The sequence below is a fragment of the Malaya genurostris genome, chromosome 2 (genome assembly GCF_030247185.1).
Source record: "Malaya genurostris strain Urasoe2022 chromosome 2, Malgen_1.1, whole genome shotgun sequence".
Taxonomy (NCBI): domain Eukaryota; kingdom Metazoa; phylum Arthropoda; class Insecta; order Diptera; family Culicidae; genus Malaya; species Malaya genurostris.
In genome coordinates, this window is record NC_080571.1 from 204,025,615 (window position 1) to 204,048,909 (window position 23,295).

General features: G+C 38.1%; 1 protein-coding gene across 4 annotated transcripts in view; it reads right to left on the reverse strand.

Annotated features, from left to right (window-relative positions):
- Positions 1 to 317: 317 nt before the first annotated feature.
- LOC131427173 (TNF receptor-associated factor 4) overlaps positions 318 to 23,295 on the reverse strand; it is a 118,850-nt gene continuing 95,872 nt past the window's right edge. For 3 of the 4 annotated variants that reach the window (XM_058590140.1, XM_058590139.1, XM_058590141.1), the window contains 2 exons: positions 6,267 to 6,371; positions 318 to 2,290 (listed from right to left, as the gene is read on the reverse strand). In XM_058590140.1, coding sequence (XP_058446123.1) covers positions 1,199 to 2,290; positions 6,267 to 6,371 — 1,197 coding nt within the window. In that variant the 3' untranslated portion in view covers positions 318 to 1,198. Of the gene's footprint in view, positions 2,291 to 6,266; positions 6,372 to 15,383; positions 16,117 to 23,295 lie in introns of those variants that run through there. The other variant, XM_058590138.1, reaches the window with a different exon arrangement.

Genomic DNA, 23,295 nt, shown 5'->3' on the forward strand with positions numbered 1-23,295 from the left:
ACAGCGCTGATAGATAAACTCTTTGTTGCTGTGCAATTCTTTCTATAGTACGTTTTAAAATTTTCCTTTATGTTTCGTTTCCAACTCGTCAGACAATTTATGTTCAATTGTTATGCCCATTAAGAAGCATTGAATTAGGGAATAAATCTCTAGCGATTTTCAATTGATGGCTAAACCAGTAGATAAAAAAGCTTGAAACTGTGAAACAGTAAATAAAGACGTGGAAAACTTCTTCCTAGGCCCAATGCTATCGAAATCTTAACTAGTTGTCATCGCGAACGAGTCCAAATAAAACAATATTCAAATTTATCATTGTATTGATTTATATTTGTGCTGATCATTCGACATTATCAATATGTTATATGTACCATTGGTTAAATACACACTTAATATTATGTTTTGAAATAAATCCCTATTGTCTCCAGTGCAATTGCTCCTTACTCTTAGGGCACTGAGGACCCCTGAATTACCCTAATGACTCGAAACGTTCACTTATAACCTACAGTTCTTCCTCTGACCTATGTGTTAAATAGTTTAGAGTGAATAAGGGAAAACTAGAACAAATTTTTAATAGAACTAAAAATTTTGACAGCATAGTTTCCACTGATGAAAACTAACAGAAGAAATAACAAAGAGGGGTATCTTTTTTTGATTATGATGTGAGCTTTGCATGACTTATAGTGGTCTCTGTCCAAAAGGGTTGGCTTAGACTTAAGTCAGCTTTGCGCAAAGCCATCCAAACAAAACTTTGGCATAATTCCAGCGGTAGTTTCCGTGTTCGGTTTCGATCCTCGTTTTGTTCAAGGAGGTAAAGAAAACTACGAGAACAAATAATAATGTTGAGCATGTATACACAGACCTTAAAAACAAGAACGAAAAAATTAAATTGAGTTAACAAATGCGTAAATTAAAACTGAGATTTTCAAGCTGATTCGTATGATTTCGTGATCGAACTCTCGGATGTGTACAGATTTGGTACTAGCCGCTAAGTTTATGAGCGTCACGTGTCTCTGATTCTGTGGCTGGTATTTACAGGGTCTGTTCGCCTACGGTTAGGTTCGCTTGCTATATTTACATTTAGCGAAAAGTAAGGTAAATGCAGTTCCTTGTTCTCTCGTTATTGTTGTATTACGCTTACAAACTAGGAGTCTTTTTGATCGTTATTCGCAGTCGTTGAAGGCTAAATTTAAGTCTGCAATTACACGGCAACGATTTTGCTCGGGTCCACTTTGACACGCAGAAACACGGTGTCATCACGGACGAATGGCCTACGGTTGAGCAGTTCGTGGGACACAAACCGCGGAAAACCAAATCCTAAGGCATCGGGTTCAGTGGAAGGGCGCTGGAAATTTTCCCACGATGGATCCGGAACGAACGACTCGGCCACACCTCCTTGACCACCCATGGTTCCTTGTTCGAAGAGTGTGAATGTGACTGAATGGGAGAAAGGCCACTTGAGAAGAGCATCGTACTCTCCCGGCAAAACTTTGATGTATACCGATACGTGACTCCCTTCACCGGGTCCGTTGCCGTTGAGAAACATTGATGCTTGAAGTTTGTACCCATACTGGCTGGTGTAAAATGGCGGTGAGACTAGTTCCAGACCATCCTTGCTTTTGGCTTCAATCATTTTCGCCGACCAGTCTGTGATTTTCCAGAGAAGAGTGCCTGTGTAGTTGGTGCTCAATTTGGCCATAGCGTTTTTCAACATTGTGATCTGCTGACCCTGGCGACCAGATAGTGCTACCATCAATGATAGATGAGCCGAGGTGTTAGACTCTAGATGAGCCTCTAGCAGATGGCGTGCTCCTTTGAAACGGCAACCGGCTTCCTTGAAAGTACACGGCACCGACAATGCTTTGCATTCGTCACGTAGATGGGAATCCAGATCGGCTCTTGCGAATGGACCCGCTTCGCAACGTTGCGGGCATGGCACAGGACTACGTGGACACGTTGCACCATGAGCGGATAAAGTATCAGCACTAAACTCTCTGGTACAGTGAGGACAACGCCGCAGCCGCTTGCCACAATCCTTGGCACGATGAATAGTCATGCGACCTCGAACGACCCGGGCACCGCATTTCGACTCGCAGTAAATCGGTTCCGAACTACACGTGCCAGCGTGCTCCTCCAGTCCGATACCGGTGAACTCAACGTTGCAAAACTCGCAGATGGCACGACGCAAAATGCAGGTGAAGGCCAGATGATCGGTCATCATGACCCGCGGGATTTGTGAACCGCACTTGTTGGGACATGGAATCGCATCATGCTTGCAGGTGTTTAAGTGAGCCTGGTGGAACAGAGAAAAGGAGAAAAAAAAATTATTAGCGGTTTGCGTATTTATGGGTTCGAAATGGCAACTGCTCCCAATGAAAGGGTGGAAAAGAAAGCAGTGGTAACGCATAAAAAAAAAACTGCGGACTAACTGTGCTACCTCTCGCTGGTTGGTTGTACAAGAGTCATAACGGTTCGCCTGTTTTGTTTCAATGCATTAGTCGGAAAGATTTATGATTCCGAATTAGGCTTGAGGCTCACTCAATGGTTAAATTCTGATTAAATAGAATTAACGCGATAGTGTTACGGCTCAAGAAGTTCTAGTTGAATCGAGAATAATTATTTCAAAGCATGCAAAAAAAACATAATTTGGCAACATTCGTTTGAAATCTGGTACAGGTTGTGTAGGCTCTCTATCCCCAACGGGCAATGTGCGGGTAAATCTGCTGTTGGCCATTTATTGAAACAGAATGGAAAACAGGCCAGGAATCTTAGAAGAAAAGTTAGTTCGTAAATATCGATTTTTAGTTTGAATTCTTAAAATATTCTTAGTTCTCATTTCCGGAATAAATTTTAACTAACCCTAAAGTTCAAAGGTTTACGTACGTAAAAGTATCAACAAAACCTGATCATCAGAAGATGAAAATAGTTAATACTTGTTACCAATTGCACTATGGCTTCATGATGAAGTTTGTTTTACCCTAAGACCGGACTAGACAACTTTGTATCCGCATTTAGAGCCAGTTTTGATTCAGAGCCAGCTCGTGATTGGTTGAAATTGGCATAAACAAACATTGTCGCAAAACTGAAATGTAGAGGCGCTGCTTGTTTAGAGATGATACTTTCAGCAAGAGCTGTCAAATCGGTAGGAAGATTTTTAATTACTCCACCTTTTCAACGATTTCTTCTAAAAACGGGTAAATTCATTTGAAAAATTATAGTAACATAGAAGTTGAAGAAAAAGTTTTTACTCTAAAGTGGTAATGTTCATAATCATAGTTCATTGTGCGAAATCTACCGTTTATTCAGAATGGAGCATTAAATTTGGTTTGATACCATATTCCAAATGCCTGGAAATAACAAAAAAAAAGTATCCAAAATAAATAGTACTCGATCGCTATACGTTCTAGTACTCGAGAAATCAACATTACACTGGTTTCTGTTCAAAAAACTGTTGATCCGAAAAAACCTAACCTTACCTAATTTCACACATTTCTGAAGATTTTCCACGTTTAATCGTAGTTTACACTGAAAAAAGTAGTAGTTATCGCTTTGAAACCGATTTTCTTCTACTCCCAGTGTACTTTTATTGCTGATATCTATTTGTACTAATGAATAAACGATAAAATTGTTGCAAATCACTACTGCCGATATAAAAATTTTCGAAAGAATCCTCCTTTTCTTGGTTCTATTTTTCATTGGCAGATGTCGCTACCAGTAATTCAGCTTTGCGACAATGTGCCAATCGACTTTGAATTAATAACACTGCAAGGTGAAATAGAAGTGTTGTTAGGATCACCGGTATTGGATAATTTAATTTTCAATTTGAGGAAGGAATTTTCAATGTGGAGAAGCTGAGGGTATTTAGTTGAGCCATTGGCACGAAGACCGTTTCAGAGACGGTAAGGAGAGTCAAAATGACATTTCGTATTCGCCTATGGTTTAGTTAGTCGCGCGATTCCACTAAGAATCTTCGATGAACTCACCATGCAATTTGTTAGAAATAAAACAGTTATCATGAAATACTCATGTTAAAACATTTGGCAACCGGCAATTATTTAATTGAAAATAAATTCTAAATTCACACACAACCGTATCTTAAAATTGAAATTGATTGGAAAATCATTCACCTTTTTTTCAATTCTCGGTTGATTTTTCAAAAAGCCGTACGAGCAGAGCGAGCTGACAGTTTCTCTTTGTTCGCTTTCTCTTCTATTAATTACCAAGCGGTTGACACGTTCATCACTTAACTTTCTGCGTAGAATGATGCCCGAAACTTTCGACTTTCAAACAGAACTGTGAAATCCAAGAAAATCTTTTTAATCACATCACAATAACCGAAAGAGAGAGTGAACAAAGAGAAACTGTCATTTGCTCTTACGGCCTTCTGAAAAATGAACCGAGAATTGAAAAAAAGGTGAATTATTTTCCAATCAATTTGAGTTTTAAGATACGGTTGTGATCACTTTTGCTGCCAGCAGTATTGCAGTCGGCTGTCAGCCATGTCATACTCAGAACCGCTCCGAAATCGAAAGACGAAATCCTGGTGGATATGGTTAACTAATTTGAAGTGCAGAATTTGGTTTACAATAAAGCTCGTTCAAAAATTTGTCCTTCAAACTAATTCGCTATTGAAATCTAATTTGTGGAATTAAAAAATCGTATTCAGAGATATTATTTAGAACATATGATAAAACTGATGAATAATCGTCCAATTTGACTACTTATTTTTTATTGCATCCTGCTAATCGACGTTTCGAAAGTTTACTCCGTCATTTTGAGGACAACTATAAATTTAAATGGATTGGACATAACTTGTAGAATTTAGTTGAATTTTTGGTCAAAGTCCATAGGTAAATTTTTGTTATCTTTCGTTCGAACTTTGCCTGTTATAAAAATGTGCAGTCTGCGATTTTGTTGCTGTTCTAGTTAAATACCAAGGCGTTTCGATTTAAGTTGATGATTAGGTGCTAATTAGTAGAGCTAATAAAAGTCATTTGCATTGACTCAAAACAGACGAAAATGACTTTTGCCTGTTGGTGCTCGAATTAGTAGTAGTTTTGGTTTCCAAAGAGGTTCTGGGATGTAATTACTTCGATTTGTCATATTTTACTCCCTTTTTATAGCCAAGCGTCACAGATTTTCAATACATCGATGAAAGAATTGAGAATTGAAATTCTGCTAATGCTCCCTGCAGATGTTAGTTTGGTTTCGTCTTTTCATAGAGGAAAGAGTGACGTTGGCAATTACACTCTCTCATTTTTTCGATGAGAAACGAAAATGCTTCGTCTCTCTCCGTTTGTTCTGGTGTCGATCATTTACAAATGAGACAGTTAAGTACTGAAAATGAGGCTGTTGGAATGTTTTTTTTTTCAATGAGAATGCGTGACAATTTTGAGCTCTGCTTATTAGTAAGCCTACTAACCGAGTATCATGGGTAAGACGATTGTCAATATTTCGGTGTTGAGCATTACGGTGTAAAAGTATTCCTTCCAACATCATAACAACCTCAAAGGAATTGTTAGATTGATATTTAATGAGACGGTAGAATGCAGTAGTAAATGGCAACATGATGGAAATCGAAATCTGCATTTTACTACATTGCCTTTAAAAGGAGACGGCAGAAATGGTAAAGAACAGAATCAACCCAATTAGACAAAACAATGCGGATCTCCAGCGCATCGTTGACATTTCGGTAATTAGATACCACACTGCCAATTAAGAGCGGATAATATGGTATAATCAATATTCAAGTACGTCTCCAGTTACAGGTATTCCATCACACGTATTGTATTTAATAGTTCGTAAGGTTATAAAAGCAAATGTCCCAAGGGGCAACTTACAATCTATATAAAAATAGTCATTGTTGCAATACACAAAATGAAGCTTCCTCCGCTATATTTGAGCACAAATTTTAAAAAAAGAAATATCAACTCATTTAGCTCATTTGGATAAATGGACCGATTTTTTTACGAAGAACATGTTCGAACTTGCCTTGTCAACACTTATACCGGTTTTCTCAATTCAACTAGAGATTGGGAAAAATATTCTTTGCAATATACAACCGTAACTTTTGACGTAATTTTAACAAATAATCAATGCACTGACCATTTTGTATTTTGTATTTAAACCCAGGAACACTCAACAACCCACCACTATTAAGGAAATGAACAACAGTCGCAGGCAAGAAAAAAACAGCATAAGAAAATGTAGCGTGACTCTCCAAGAAATGTTAGCTCAATAATAGATCTGTTGGATGAAAGAGTAATCACCTTCAGTTTGCGCAGCTCGTCTGACCATTTGCAGCCTTGCTTGTGATGAATACAGAACACCAGCGATCCCATGATGGCCTTCTCCGATTCCGGGTCCGGATAAATCTGTAACAAAAAAGAGACACGACGTTAGCGATTGGCGAGTATTTTCCGTGTAGCTATCAATGAAAAAAAAAAACAAATCAATCCGCATCATCCTCGAGTTCGTTGGATTGATTTACATTCTTAGTTGAATGATCCTTTCTCAACCACGGGAAATGATTTCAAGATCAATTTGTGCCGTACACCTCCTCACCTTTCTTCGGGACACAAAAGTTTCGGGATGATTATGAAAAAAAAACGGAAATCAAAACAGAATATTGAACAACCGATAGAGTAGTCATGTAAACACCGGACGCTCCGTTTTATCCCTCACATGTTCGGGTGCGGTGAAGAAGTGCTTTTATCGTTAAATGTTTGATCAAGGAGAAAGAAATCAATTCGTTTCAGCCAGATACGCAACTAGTATGATGTTTACTCGAACCATCGGGTCCAATAAAACTTTAGTTTTTTTCCACGTGTGTACCTTCCTACGCGCGAAGGTGGTTCAAACAGCCTATTCATGACATCAATCACCGTCAGGGCCTACATAACTATCTACAGCCTGCAGTACGCTTCGCATTGAATGAATAATGTGTGGGAAAACGGCCAGTTAAGTGGCTCGTCAATCTCAACCGCTTGGACAAGTTGACCTTGTTACACTTAGGAGACCACGCGAGCAGTAGAAATTGTGTTTGTACTTTTTTTTCCAATTCGGCTCTTATCGCCTCGTAAACACAGTTGTAGTTCAACGATCCATTAGCGTTCACTGAATCAAAGACGCGCCAATCAGTGCGATTAAAATGCAGCATAATCAGTATTTCATTCCTTCCGCTTGGCCCCAACTGAACCACGGGCCACTTTGAGGAGCCACGCGTAATCGTAGAAAGCAACGCAACCCCACATACTTCATCCCGCCGAAGACTGCTGCACGAAAGGGTCACCGGAAATGGAGCCCGGCCCAAGAAGACGAAGTAGAAGAAACTTGTTTTTTTATTTTCCTTTTGGTCTGGGGTTTGAAATTCTACTCTGTTTGGTCCGAACCTCAGCATGATTGAAGTTTCTCTCTGATCGATCTACCATTAGTGCCGAAGTCGCCTGTCGAGCTTAATCGGCAATTAATTGTACGCCTTCTGCGATCCGCTTGACATCCCAAGAACAAATTCGAATCGGTGATCAGAGGTGTCATTGACAGTTTGGTAGAAGCCCGGGTTCTAATTTAGACCAAGCTTCACGACTTCTTCGGTAGTTTGAGCAGAGAAGGCAGCATTGCTCTTTCCGGAATGGTAAACCATATAAAACGAAAACAAAAAGAACAACAATGAAGGGATGAGAAAATCAACAAGAAGCATAGCAATTTATTGAAAACGGATGCATTCATAAAAATTTATACTTTTCGAGTGTTTTCCTATTCTATGTTTCTTTTCATGTAATCATAATATTTACATAAGCAGAACACATTCTCATCCCTACCAGTTATTATGTTTGCTCTTCGCGAGATTGCTTTCCCGCACTTATCACGTTGTTAGCTATGAAGAAATCTTCCTTAAGAAAGGTTATTGTGAACCGTAGGAAGCTAATAAATCAATAACTTTTACAACGTAGCCTATCGGTTGTAGTTTGTCAGTCCCATCGGATGTCTTTTCAACCGCGGTGTCAAGTTATTTACAGCCCAGAATTCCTGGTGTTTTCTCAGAATAAAGCAATCGTTTGTCCTCTTTTTTCTGAACCCTCGATTTTTTTAAACTGATAAAGTTAGTCTGATTTTCGCAAAGAGTAAGATAAGCACTAGGTTATGTTTGCACTCTGATATTGTTTATTTGCAGGGAATCTTTTGCGTAGCTTGATTTTGGATATTTACAGAGTAGCATTGGTAGCCTAGACCCGTTGAAATAGGTAGTATGTATAGTTATAAATATGTGCTCACTTATCTGCGACTGAGACAGCTGCCTTCTGAATGGTAAACATAAACCTTACCATTTAGTTAAGAAATGTTGAAAGCCGAATGGGTAAACATTTTTCAGTCGGGATTCCATAAGGAATTCTGTATGAATACCGAATCAATGCAAGCTCAAGAAGAGATTGGGTTGAAACTCACTGAGAACGAGCGGACTGAATAACGTAAAAATTCCATAAGGCCATATAAGCAAATAAGAGTCTAACTCATCAGTTTTCTCATTTGCAACTGCCTCCCGTATTAGCAGCTAAACGAGAGTTCACGAGAAAGGGGACGAGAATTAAATACCTGTTGCAAGTAGGTTTTTTAGCGTGACGTCAGAAATGAACAAGCGTTTGTTCTTGACAGTTCAGCAATACGGCCTCCGTGGATTTTGCCATATCTCGGTTAATTTTTCAAAAGGGCGTATAAGCAAGTGACAGTTTCTCTTTGTTTACTTTCTCTTCTATTAATTACCAAGCGGTTTCCACGTTTATCACTCAACTCTTTGCATGAAATGATACCCGAAACTTTCGACTTTCAAACAGAATAGTGATATCAAAGAAAATCTTTTTAATCACATCACAATAATCGAAAGAGAGAGTGAAGAGAAACTGTAACTTGCTTATACGCCCTTTTGAAAAATAACCCAGATATGAAGACGAACACGAGAAAAGGTCCTAAGTGCAAATGAGAGTTCCTCTTTGTTTACTTTCTCTTTCGATTATTACGGTCCGATGGGCCATCCCTCTCTCTAACTCTCAATATAGAATAACGACTGAACTCATCGACTTTCGATCTGTAGTTAAAAAATGTTAGATAAAACAGGAATATGTCTTAATAATTAAAAGAGTAAGTAAACAAAAAGAAACTGTTACTGGCCCTTTAGTCGTGGGACGGTCGAATTATCAGTAGTGTGCAGGGATGTCAGTTTTCACAGCTTCTGAAATTGATCACAGATTTTATACAGATTTTTGAAATCGATCGAAGTACATAGCGATTGGAAATAACAAGACCTGTTTTTTTGCTCACCAAAACGATCACGATCAGCTATTATGGTACGGGAAACGTGGACAGATTTTGCACAGACAGGTTTTTGACTGGATCACAGATTTTTGAAAAAATGACCTTGTAGTGTGGGGTAGCAGAAACAAGCCCCACGATGACTATCCGGCGAGACAGAATAATCTAGCAAGCTAGCAAGGAATACGAATCGGACGACATTAGCCATTTTGCAAACAAAAGGCGCCTGACTTATACATTAAAACATGCATAATTAGAGCGAAAATTCAATGACACCTGAAACGTCAATATCAATCGGGTTGACGGAACACTAAAAAAACAAATAGCTGAGTAAAAATACATTATTCAGTTCGCTTAGGAGACAACAAGGGTGCCTACCCTGCCGTATTCTGTGTGCCTTCAACTCCACCGATCAATTTTCACGATCAACTACTCAGTCAATACACATAGAATATTATGTACTCCACAAACTATTTATTTCTATATCCAACTTTTAAATAGAACGGAGTGAAGAGCTAAAAACTATCAATTTTCATATTTTGAATGCCGAGATTAGAAAATTATTTGATATTCAGAAGTAATAATAGAAACATGTAATCCAAATTCGTATCAAATCGTTGGTTAACAGATTCAAAATTCAACCGATCGTAGTACGATGATACTGTATTGATATTGGTATTGTTCAATCCACACGTGAATGTGATGGTGTTGCTATTCTCAGTGGTTAATGCTAGTGTGAGTATGTCGCCAATACACACTGAATTTTGTCGAGCAGCAACGTGCCAATGCCAAGAGAACAGCTGAGAGAATCATAAAACTATTTATGAAAATCTATTACACTTAATGGGACTGATTTTCACTCAGTTTATAAGTTTATAGTTTGCGAAACTCTAAGAGCTTTTTCCGCAGTGTATGATTATGGAATTCTTGTTTTTTCCTCGGTGTAAGATCCGTACACACTGCAACGATGTGTGTAACAAAACCATCAAATTTTTCAATTGAATGATCACAGAACATTGAGTTATAACCTATTGAATTAGTAACACACCTCGGTTAAAAACCTAACGGTTAAAACCTAGTATAAATCTATATTCATCTTCCATTAGTAGGTTTGCAGAACCAGAAGTAAAACAATAAATGATATTGACAAGAGTTGAATAAAGAATGAGAGCAATAGGACTCTCTTTTATAGCTGGAGTGGATCAACCGTGAGCGGAAATGAAAATCCAATAGAATTCCATTTGCGGATAATTTCATGATTTGATCTATTGTGTTTGAACTATCGAATCCTTTTATCAACAGTGAAATCAATAACCTTTAGTCGACATTAACCTACATATATGAGTAAAAAAATGTTCTGTCATTAATTTCACAACTGATTAAGTTAAAATCGAATAGTTCATTAATGTATAAAATATCCTAGCAGGACATAAGAAAATACTACATGCTCTTACATTTATCATGTGCAATTTTATGTGCCTCTATCAAGACGGAAACTTACATAATTTTTTCGTACTTCGTAGAAACTAAACTCGACTAAATTTGTATAGACCGGTATTGACTCGAACCGTTATATGAATGCAAAGGATAACCATTATTTCTCAATTATATTTCTTTGTGTTAGTTCCTGCCATTAGCGCCACTTACACTTGGACCATATTTTTATACACATTTTTAGGAATAATATTACAACCAAGAAAGCAGTATTGTTACATTTCATTTCAGTACCTCGCACCAAAAGGCACTTTGCAGTGTTAATTGCTTTCCTCTGACTGACACAGTCGGAAAAATTTAGCTCATAACAATAGTGCGGAACCGGCGAGGAAACCGGTTTTCGGTGCACATGACTACCGCCGCTCGCGGGACACCTAAGACCCGGCCTACTATGACTGCTTTGGGTACTATATGATCCGTAGGAGACACATGAATCATTCACGGGTGACTTACCGTGTATAATTTTTATTTTTTTCGTTTTGCTGGTGTTCACCAAGTAAAACCCCAAGAAGGCACAACCGGAGAAAACACAGAAGGTAATTAAAAATGTAAACTTTTACGGTTAAAGCAAAAAAGAATCATTCGACGATGACTTCCAAAATCACATCGCAGAAATATCATGGCCGTAGTTTTCTCTTGCGAGAAACCTTGAAAACAAAATCGTTATAACCATTCGCAATCAGAAAAAGGTGTTCATTCACTTCACGAGCTACCGAGAAGGTTTCGATGAATCTAATATTCCACTATTCATCATGATCAAGAAATAACAACGAACTGGTCTAGTGGTAAATTGGACCAATCGAAGTCGAGGTGTGAAAATTTACTCCGAGGCAAACAAATTTTACTGCATCCAACGCCTACTCTGCAAAAATGTAACCACAAGCCAGTGGATGACGCTCCGTTCTTTGTTACCAACCGAACTGCAGATGGTCGTTACCATCTGTTCTACCACCATGACCGCTACCTTATTGCTGAAATATGCAAAATGGTATGAACGACTGAAACTGCTGAAGTTTCTCTTCCATGGTCGGTGTTCAAACAACTTGTTCGAAAACAACAAAAAAAAAACAAAATATGTCACCGAAACGAGAAGTGCAGGTAGAATTTGCGACAGGTGGAAAGCTGTGTTCAGCAGATTCTACTGCTCATTGAAATTAACACTCTTGGTAAGCTAGAAAAAAAAGTGTAATAAAATACAAACAAAGCAGAGCGTTGGCCAATTCGTGAACTCCGACGATTCGTCTACAGGCAAGTTCTGGAAATACTTTTTATTGAATAACACCTTGGAATGTTTATGTGAAACTTTATGTGGATACCCGTCACCAGGAAGTTGTCCATCAGACTCCTACAGACGACACGGGAATTCGCAGTATGATGGATGCCTCATGATGAAGAAACCACAACTTCAAATAGGTATGCAGTCTGTGGGAAAGTCAAAACATATTTACATTCTTGCCACTGCCTTCTGCTGAGCAGCCTTGGGACACGTCTTGGGTTGTCAAGGAGCTTCCAATGTTTTTACTTGTTCGGTCGGTGGTTATTATATTTTTATTTTTTTAATAGATAGCATGTTCAAAAAAACTTCCTAAAACAGGTAAATATTTTTGTGTCTTAAAATTAAGCCATAAATCAACGCCATTAAAAATGACCATCCCCATGCACTCGTGACCGGCGTTGGCGGTCATCGTCCGAGCCTTCAGCATACACTCGAAACCAAAAAGGAAGACTGGATCGGATAGACAACAGTCCAGTGCGGTTTGGAGACTTCATTAGAACAAATGTGAATGGAATTTAAAATTATTGTGCATACCTTTCCCGGCTCGCCACAGATCATCGGACGTACGTAGTATTCGCTGTGTGCTGGATGAGGTACAGCGTATGGTTATTAGATACCAGCAGGCCAAGCAATTCGCAAATGGACTCGATCGATCCGCTTGTCACTGATCGAGTTGGAGCGACCGATCGATGATGCAAGAGAAGCGAAAAAAGGGAAATAATGATGAAATATTTATTACTGACTCCGAGACCAGGCTAATATGAAACGGAAATTGAATCGTGGACTGCAAAAACTGCTTCGTCAGCTCCAAGTCTCAATCGGAAATGACGTTTGAAAGTATCAAGTTTTTGTCCGACTTTGTTTTAAACGGAGATTTTTAATATATACTAGGTCCAATTATTGTATATGCACGGCTCATTTCCGTTAGTTTGTTATATATGCTATTATTCCGCGATGACAAACAACAGTCACCCTAAATTTCTTTCTCGTGAGTTGTTAAAACTTTACGGACCGTTTCCCATGGATCCAATAAAATGAAGATCGCGATCTGCCACGGCTCCGTCCGAAGTAATAAGCGCTGCTTAGTACGCATCGGGGGGAAATATCGCTGTGAACATGACTGTCGAGAAGGTAACTGGAATAGTGGCAACGTTTTCTACTTTTTCGAACGTGTCTCAACAGGTCCCCAGCATGTTTGCTCAAGTCTGTATACGTGTGCCCGTTTTACGTTCTCTCTGAGTAACGAGACGGGCTTCATAGAAACTTCTTTTCCATTGTGGTTTACCGGAGTTCCGTTTTCCATTGCAGCATCGAATTGCGCAAATCTGTTCAATCAATGTCAAAATACAAAATTGACCTAATTTGACATTACGAACGTATTTATTTACTTTCCCGAATCTGAGATGCGTTGCGTTGCTGCGCGCACAATTGCTTTGTCGAATTGGAATCCCATTAGCCCGAAGGTTTCTGGTTACGGTGTGGCCGACTATTACGAGCGGGATTAAAACACAACCGACCGGAACGATCAAATTTAAGAGGTACCCATCAATGAATCTTGACTTCATTCCCAGCGGAGGCCTTATCGAGTGCCCGAGAAGATGGAATCACTAAAAATAAAACATCTCATTTCTATCCATCACGCTTTGCCTTGCGTTGATCGTTTCCTCTTTAGGTTTTATTATTATTTTCACAACATTCTCAGCCATAACCGCATTGTCTTGAACTGGCCGCCACTGCCGGTTCAGCGATGGAATGGGATGAGGAAACCAAGAAACGGTACTACAGAAAAGCAGATCCGAGCCCGAACACTCCCGGAATCGTCGGACTGAAGTGCTCTCCGTCTCCCCATGGCTGTTGCCGGGCCATGCAAAGCGTAAGGAAAGTCGAGAAATTACTCCAGGAATGTGGAAAATAAACAACAGCCCCACACTGTAGGGGGAAAACGTATATAAAAATCAATAAATATAGAACTCAGTAAACATTTACGCTTAGCTCAAATGAAAATCTCGCCAGTGGTGATCCCCAACCAAGATGCAGATGCTGAGGTAAAAGCCGCCCGTTACCTCAGCATCTACATCCCCTTTGCTGGTTCGGTTCCTATCAATGACCGATCGTGAGAAAGCCCCCAAGGAATGTGAACCAAAAAACGTTTGATAATTGATTATCAACTTTGCTTCATTTTACGATAACATTGGGACTTCTGATCATGAGAAATTGCAATATTGTTTATATTTGTTCACAAACAAACAATTTCATTACAACAGATTTCATGCGTGGTTTATTTGTTTTAGGGGAGCCAGTTCCTTATTCGTTTGGCCACGATTGTGGCAATTCGAAATTAGAACAGACTTCCGACTGTCGATACGGTTTCAATGTTGGTTTAAAAGAGACATGTCATTAGATGTCACTTGATAATTTCGCATCACAAATTTTTCCAAGGAAAAGGACGATAGTAAAAAAGACGGGGAGGAATCAATGATCTACTCGATAAGTGAAACAAAAACTAATTCATTACTCTCCGTATTTACTTATTGAACCATGATTGTTTCCAAGTAGAAGCGTGGAGGACAATGTGACAGCGTCAAGTAGTTTTTTTTCTGATCTTCACGGAAAAATGTTCATCCTTGCATTCGTGCTCACTTTTTCATACAATACCAAAACAAACTCCTCTTATTGATCAATTACTGATGACTCAGAAATACATGTTTCATAGTTGCCTTCGCAGAGCAAACAGTAAAAGTTTAACTGGCAATCTCGACAATAGTTAACTTTTGTCGAATTTGTGATTTTGCCGAACCGTTATAAATTTCGGCATTTTTTTCTTTCCCTATGCTATGCACCATTACAATTTATTGGATGTAGATGGCTTACAAGAAGTATCCAAAAAAATCAGTTTTCCTCAGAATCAGAAGAAGCAAAAACAGTTACAATGACAAATTTGTTCTCCTAAACTCAATTAAATTTATATCCCAGAGAATTAACGACCGAACGCATCAAAAACCAACTCATCTGCGTAAATGTTAGTTCATTAGTTTAGTTTCTTTGAAGCACAGCTGGAGCGCATTGACTGCTGAAAGGAAGCTCAATTTGTGGTATCGAAATTCCACCGCTCGTTATCGGCTCTACCGAACCATTCAAGCTTCCAGGTAAATCAACAACAGCATTGTTTTGACGGAAATTGGAAATCCCCAAGTTGATAACGATTTACGCACATTTCAGCATTTGACACAGTGGGATTTGGTCAATGTGAAACCTTGCACCTAATTTTCACAAGTTAATTTCTAATTTTAGATCCTACCAAATAACTTACAATTTGACTGATTTCCGTTATCGGAACATTCGGCGGTGGTGAAGGCGACGAGATGGTAGATGAAGACGAAGAAGTTGTCGAAGTGGTCGCCGATTTGTTCCGTGGAGGTGCCGGAGGCGGTGTTATTGGCAACACGTTAACGTTGCACTCCTTCGAGTTCCGGTTTGGCGATATGCGTGCTGGGAAGCTGAGGGTCTTGGTCCACTGCGATAAACTGCGTACCATGATGACGATCGATGAAAATTTTCGCTTTACTTTCCAACAAAAAAAATCTACACACTCGCTAACATCAGTTCTGTTTGTTCTGGTTAACACTGGGCACTTCCTTTCGCTACAAGATCTTCACCGGAAGTGTATCTTACTTCTCTCAACAGAAAAAAATGCACACTCTTAGGTATGAATACCACAAAAACTGATATAGTGCTTCTTCTTCAGCTCATTAAATCGTAAATACTCGACATTTGATATCCGTTTTCCGACCGTCACGAAAACTGATCTCCTAAATCTTCCGAGATCACACAAGATGCCACAAAACAAATAGAACTCGCAACGATCACATTACACAATATGCTTCGCTTTCATAAGAAGAACACTTGATGAATTTTGAAACTCTTAACTCTTAAAGTTTCACCCAAATCTGTTTTTCAAATTTTCCTTAAATTCAACAAACGTCCGTACAGACAAACGAGTTGAGAACAACTGATCCGTTTTGCGGATCGCATGGAAGTGACAAGGTGGACCAGCTAGCATAAAGCTGCACCCCATTAAAAGGGGCTGTACAAACACAACCATAGACTGCGAAGTTGAAAGCCCCGAATAGCGTGCTCTCTCGCTTGCGCCAATGGTATCAGGATATGAATGTTTACGCTCGCTCTCTGTTCCGTCGTCTCTTCGTGGTCCGTTCGGCTACCAAACCGGCACTCGGGAAATGAATCAAACGATAAATGCCGACTTCAACCAACATATGGTTCCATCAGAATGAATACGGTAGCATAAAAGTGTTGTGGCCCGAGTGGAGTAGTGTACTATAATATGTAACAGTTGTACCTTCATTATTCCACACTTTAACTATTTACTATTAAATGAACAACAAATATGTACATAAAAATAATTGTTTGGGATTTAAATCGTTGGAGTGTAATTATATTGTTTGTCCTAGATCTACTTCAACTGTTAGATATTTTCCAAACTTCTCTTGAAGGGAATTACAATTAATTTTCTTAATGCGTTTACCGCAAATAGGAATGAAAAACTAGCTTAGTTTACAATCAACTAAGTGCCCTGTGAAATGTAAATTTGTTTGGTAGGCTGATTCGAAATATTATGTATTTCAAAATGGTGAGTTTCATTGAGGTAATTTATGTTGGCACTTTACTTTTGATAAATATATTTGATTTAACACATGGATCAATAAGTCCCGAGACTAACAATGGAAACAACATTTTTTTTGCAAATTTTTTTTTTTATTCATCAACATAATCACCTTTTAGGGTGATACAATGGTTCCAACGTTTTTCCAATTTTTCAATACCATGCTTATAAAGAAATTTATCTTTCGCTTCAAAATAAGCTTCAGTTTCAGCGATGACCTCCTCATTTGAGCCAAATCTTTTTCCCTGGATCATTTTTTTAAGATCAGCAAAGAGCCAGTAGTCACTGGGGGCTAAATCTGGCGAGTATAGGGGGTGGGGAAGCAGATCAAAGCCCAATTCGTTCAATTTAAACTGCTTTCTGTATCATCGACTCGTTGCTGTTTTTGTTCCATCGAAAGCAATCGCGGCACCCACTTGTAAAAAACCTTTTCCATGCTCAATTTTTCATGAAGGATAGTAAATACACTTCCATATGATATCTGTGTCATCTCAGCAATCTCACGGAGCTTCACTTTACGATCTTTCATTATAATTTTTGTCACTTCACTCACATTTTCCGGTGTAACGGCTTCCACAGGTCTATCCGAGCGTTCCGCGTCATTTGTGTTGGTGCGACCACGTTCAAACTCGGCGAACCACCGACAAATCGTTGCTTTTGATGGACAAGAGTCCGGATAACATTTTTCAATCCATTGTTTCGCTTGCACGGTGTTTTTACCCATTGAAAAACAATGTTTTATCAAAACACGAAACTCGGTTTTTTCCATTTTTTAAACAAACTAAAAAACGACTTTACTCCAACCTCGATAACTCAGTTGTTTCTGGTCGGATCGGCTTAAAATTTTGACCCGTTTCAAGCAAAGGTGAGTACTCTAGAAAGACGTGGTTACTGGTTTACTATGAGCGCCATCTCTGCTTTAGTCTCGGGACTTATTGATCCATGTGTTAAATAATAATAAATTTTACATTATAAAAATTTAAGTTGGGTTTTCAGTCAGAAATGTAAACTTCAGTCCTTAACATGATCTAGTTATTACCATAAAGGTATCATTTGCTTCCACAATTTGTGATTTTTGCTGTGAAGAAAATTGTAAACTCACATATCATGTCGAATATATAGGAAAAACGTTTAAAATAGTTTGCTAACTAATACAAACAGCGCTTTGGTTCAAATGATGATCGCATTTTTTGTTCCATATAATGACACTAATTTGATTGAATATTATTTAACCGTAGAACACTCTCGTGACTTTTTTGTACGTAACGTAACTCTTTAATTAAGTACTTTTGTATCCTATAATTGGGATCTCTATGAAATTACTAAATTTCAATGAATTTATAAATAAACTGTACAGTTTCATTCCAAAACCTTTTGCAAAAAAAAAAGCTAAGATAATATATGAGATTGGTTAAAACAAGAATTACGTCGAAATTCCCTTTACCTTCATTTTGCCGGAGTACAAATGTACCCCGAAAATCATTTTGCCGGAGTACAAATAACCCCGGTTCATTTGATCCATAATCTTATGTGTGTAATGATACAACTAAGTTTGTTGTTTGAATGAACTGTATCTGTGGATAATCAAAAAAGTTTGCACGTGATTTGAAATGAAAATTTATGTGTTTGTTTCGTTTCTTTTGAGCTTTTCAACAATTCAAGTGTGTGCATGGATAATTCAAATTATTACTGAACCAGTATAACATTACATAACACGTTTTTGCCATTCTCATATAGAAAGGTTATGCAATTACTGTGAAAACCGACTTTTGAACCGAGGTCGACTGTCAAATACCATTCGATTCAGTTCGTCGAGTACGCAAAATGTCTGTATGTGTGTATGTGTGTGTATGTATGTATGTAACATGTTTACACACTCACTTTTCTCGGAGATGTTTGAACAGATTTTTATGAACTTGAAATCAAATGAAAGATCTTGTAACCAAACACAAAGTTCCTAAATTTTATTCGAATCGGACTACCGGTTCCCGAATTACAGGTTGATATGTGAATAAAATGAAAATAAGAGCACTTACTTTTCTCAGAGACATCTGAACCGATTTTAACCAACTTAGATTCAAATGAAAGGTAAAATTATCCTATACAAAGTCCCTGAATTTTATTTTGATCCGACTTCCGGTTCCGAAGTTACAGTGTGATTAGTGAAAAAATTCTAATTTCACGTTACTTTCTCACTTTTCTCAGAGATGACGTGACCGATTTCAACAAACTTAGATTCAAATGAAAGGTCTCATGGTCTCATACAAAACTTTCGAATTTCATTCGGATCCGACTTCCGGTTCCGGAAATATAGGGTAAAGTGTGTTAATTTTTATTTATTTATTTATAATTATGGAATTCATCTGACAATAAAATGGTCTTAATGAATATGTATCAGTCAAGTCATAAAATTGTAGAACGTAGTATTTTCTGCGAAAATTTGTGAGTTGGTTCACCAAAATCGAAAAGATGTTCAACAGTGCCAAACGTCCTCAAACAAGATGTTATCGGTTCGTAATACCCGAACGTCGTTCGATGAGATCTCGGCTGCAGTAAACTGGTTAAGCGCAGCGATCGTTGTGAAGCACGGAAATCAAGTAGAGACAGAATATTCGAAGAGTCGATATCACCGTTAATCAGTTTTGCCACGAAAACAGCTTGCTGAATTTTTCTGCGTTTTTCTAATGAGTCGAGTCCGATCAGTCGACAGTGATCGGGATACGGTGGGAGCCCAAGCGGATTTCTCCAAGGAGGGTTTCTTAGAGCAAGACGAACAAATCTTTTCTGTACGCGTTCAATCCGTAAGTTCCAAACCAGCTGATACGGATTCCATATTAGGCTAGCATTTTCCAGTATAGGACGAACCAAGGAGCAATATAACGCTTTCAAGCAATGCGGATCTTTGAAGTCCCGCCCGATCTTCGCAATGAAACCTAATTGCCGTGTTGCCTTTGAAATTATAGATGAACGATGTAGATTGAAGGTAAGCTTAGCATCTAACAAAACGCCAAGATCATAGGTGATACTATGACGGGCGATCGATATAGAATTGATGCGTATGAGTTGTGCATTACGAGAAAAACGGCCTCTTGCATGACAACGCTCAGCCTCATGTCGCAAAAATCTTTAAAAAAATTTTTGGAAATGCTTAAGTGGGACATTTTGCCGCACCCGCCGTATTATCCTGACATTGTTCCTTTTGATTACTGGTTGTTCCGACGGATGCAGCACGGCTTGGCAGATTAACGGTTTACTTCTTTCGCAGAAATCGAAAATTGGCTTCAAACTTGGATCACCTCAAAAGACGATACATTTTTCTGAGATGGAATTCGAAAATTTCCTGCACGGAACCACCCGCGATCCCATTTCAACCAAAATATTAGTTGATTTTCTGAATTCGATTGGTTAAAATTTGGTACAACTAATCGATTGTTGCTTTAACTAAACTGTCATTTTTGTTTTTCGATTGGCAGAAACGAGGGTTGAAAAAAAAAATGCTGTCAATTAGTGAGGACACATACCTTTCAATTTCAACAAATATTTTAGTTGAAATAACTGGTGTTGTTATTTAAACAAAATTGTGTTAGTTGAAAAATAAATCGGTTTTATTTGTTTTAGACATTGCGAATAGTTGAATCAACCCTAACAATGTTATTGATTTGCGAAAATAATCAAAATATACTTACTGATACACGTTATTTTCTATTTGAAATAAATTCGGAATGTTGAGATTCATGAAATAAATATCGTTGTTAAAATATAAACAGTATTTTATATTGACATGTAATTTCATTAGGGATGGTAGAACCACCGATCACTGCTGATTTCAAGTGATCTTAACCAAGGAATAAATTATCATTACGAAATCAGAACTGATCTGATCTCTAAGTCATTTTGTTTTTTGTATGATCATGATCATGTCAAGTCGAGATCAGTAAAGATCTAAATTCTAAAAATATACTTCTGATTCGATCGGAAATGATTGATGTAGCAAAACGTTTTTAATCAGCAAAAGTGCCCGGAGGGGCGAGTAAATTAGCGAAATTATTAAATTTACCTAAAATGAGTATTGAAAGATGATGCCTTCAAACGGTTGAACTAAAGTTATGCACTGATAATTTTAGTCAATTTATATGAACTTGGGTGCATCAACTGCTGGGAATCGGAACTTTGCGACGGCAATTCAAACGCGCCATTCAATCGCAGCGCGTTCTGTGTGTTTGAAACCCTTCGCTCCTGTTACTTTTATAAATTAAATTCATGTCAAAAAGCGTTTTATTGCTAATGCATGAACATCATCATCGGTATCAAATAGCTGGAAGTAAAACAGCCTGCTGGAAATAAATCAATGATCGAATTTGAAGCATAAAATTTTTGCGCATACCTGAAAGATTACGAGATGATCATTCATTAACATTTTCTAATTTGTCACCAAATCTTTTTCATCTTAAACAAGGTTAACTTTATCACAACACCGCTGTTAGATAAACACTTGTTATCATAAATTTCTCAAATTAAATGAACACAATTTCACCAAACGCTTTAACCATCGATGTTGTTTTCATTGACATTTTGAAGCGACGCGAAAAAATTTCAACTAAAAAAGTTGTTGATTTTGCATTGCGATTATTGTTTTGCTTTCAACTGTCTCCGGCATTTGACAGCATTCAAAACAACATATTTTTCAACTACTTGAATATATGCAAATCAAAAACCATATTGGTTGAATCAAAAAGAAATTAGTTAAATCAACTATCGCAAAAATCAAAAACTGCGATATCGCAATTTTATGATCGAAGGGTTCTCCGTGTGAGAGGAAGAAAAAAGTAGTAACTAGCGATGGACGATACTTTGATTAAATTTCAACTTTTTTTATTTTGAAATAAATGCATTTTTGATCCCATAAAAACGGAACGAAATAAATGTATACTCCCAACAGTTTACTACTAACTGTAATTTTTAAATTTGCGTGAAATTTTAAGTAATATAATCAGAGTCTCAAATATTAACTCAGTCACTTATTGTCTAAAATAGATGTATTTTTATAAATTGAACGCTTTGAACTCAATCAACTCGAAATTAAAGGCACAAATCTAGGGGACCGTTCCACATGAACCAATTAACTCTGATTCCTGAATTCGAAATTATTCGTTTCCAGTACTGAACACGAATTCTTGTTCCGTAGTATTGCAATATCATTCGAATAGAAAAATAAGTTTGTGATTACTTGAACACTGCGCAAAAGCATGATAATTTAACAATCGTGGTTTAAGTGGATGATAAAAAGTTGATTAAAAAATTTATGCACTGGAGAGTATTCATTTGTATTCAAACAAATTTTTGGATTTCTTATCACAATCATTGATTCCTCAAGAACACATCAATTCAAATACTACTTTCGTTGCAATGCGATCATACAGGGTCCGGCACTCGAAGTGTAACCAATTAAAAAGGCCATAAATTCAGTTTGGAAAATTACTTTTACTTAATTCAAAGTACAAAATGTGTAAAAATAATACAAAATTCAGAATCAATTCACTTTTGCTCGATATGACCACCTTTTGCCTTGACTTGATGACTTGAGAGAGCGAAGGAGTTGCTTCGTTTGGCCGAATGAGACTTGCAGGTATTTTGGCCCACTCGCGGACAATAACTTTTTTCAGCGCCTCGAGACTGGTGTATCTTTTAGTTCGGACTTTGCTCTCCAAAATGGCCCAAAGAGAATAATCCATTGGATTCGCATCTGGTGAATTCGAGAGCCATTGTGTGGACGTGATGAAGTTCGGAACGTTGTTTTTCAGCCATTCTTGGTTCACTCGAGCTTTGTGAGACGGTGCCGAGTCCTGCTGAAACGTCCATGGTCTGCCACCGAAATGTTTGTCTGCCCATGGCTTCAAAGCAACCTCCAGAATACTTTCCCGATAATATGTCGCATTTACCTTGACGTCAGGCTCGAGGAAAACGATTGGAGAGCGCCCATCTGCGGTTACAGCGGCCCAAACCATTATCTGTTGCGGGTGCTGCCTCCTGGTGGCCAATCGATGACTCAAATTCTCGTATGAACGGTCGGTCAAGTAAACCCTATCGTTTTGAGAGTTTACGAATTGCTCAATTGGAAAAATTTTCTCGTCAGAAAATACAATGTTCGGAAATTGACCGCTTTCGGCAAAATGAAGCAACTCCTTCGCTCTCTCAAGTCATCAAGTCAAGGCAAAAGGTGGTCATATCGAGCAAAAGTGAATTGATTCTGAATCTTGTATTATTTTTACACATTTTGTACTTTGAATTAAGTAAAAGTAATTTTCCAAACTGAATTTATGGCCTTTTTAATTGGTTACACTTCGAGTGCCGGACCCTGTACACAATTGAAACCTTTTTTGGAGTATCGTCACGATCGGGTTATCCACACAAAGCTGTGGGAGCAGACAGCTGTTTTTCTGTCGCTGGAGTTCGACGGAGTGAAGTTACAAGTCCATTCACATTGTCGGTTCTCCGTTTTGTATGTAGATGTGTGTTTGACTTACTTTCAAAAGAACCGGAC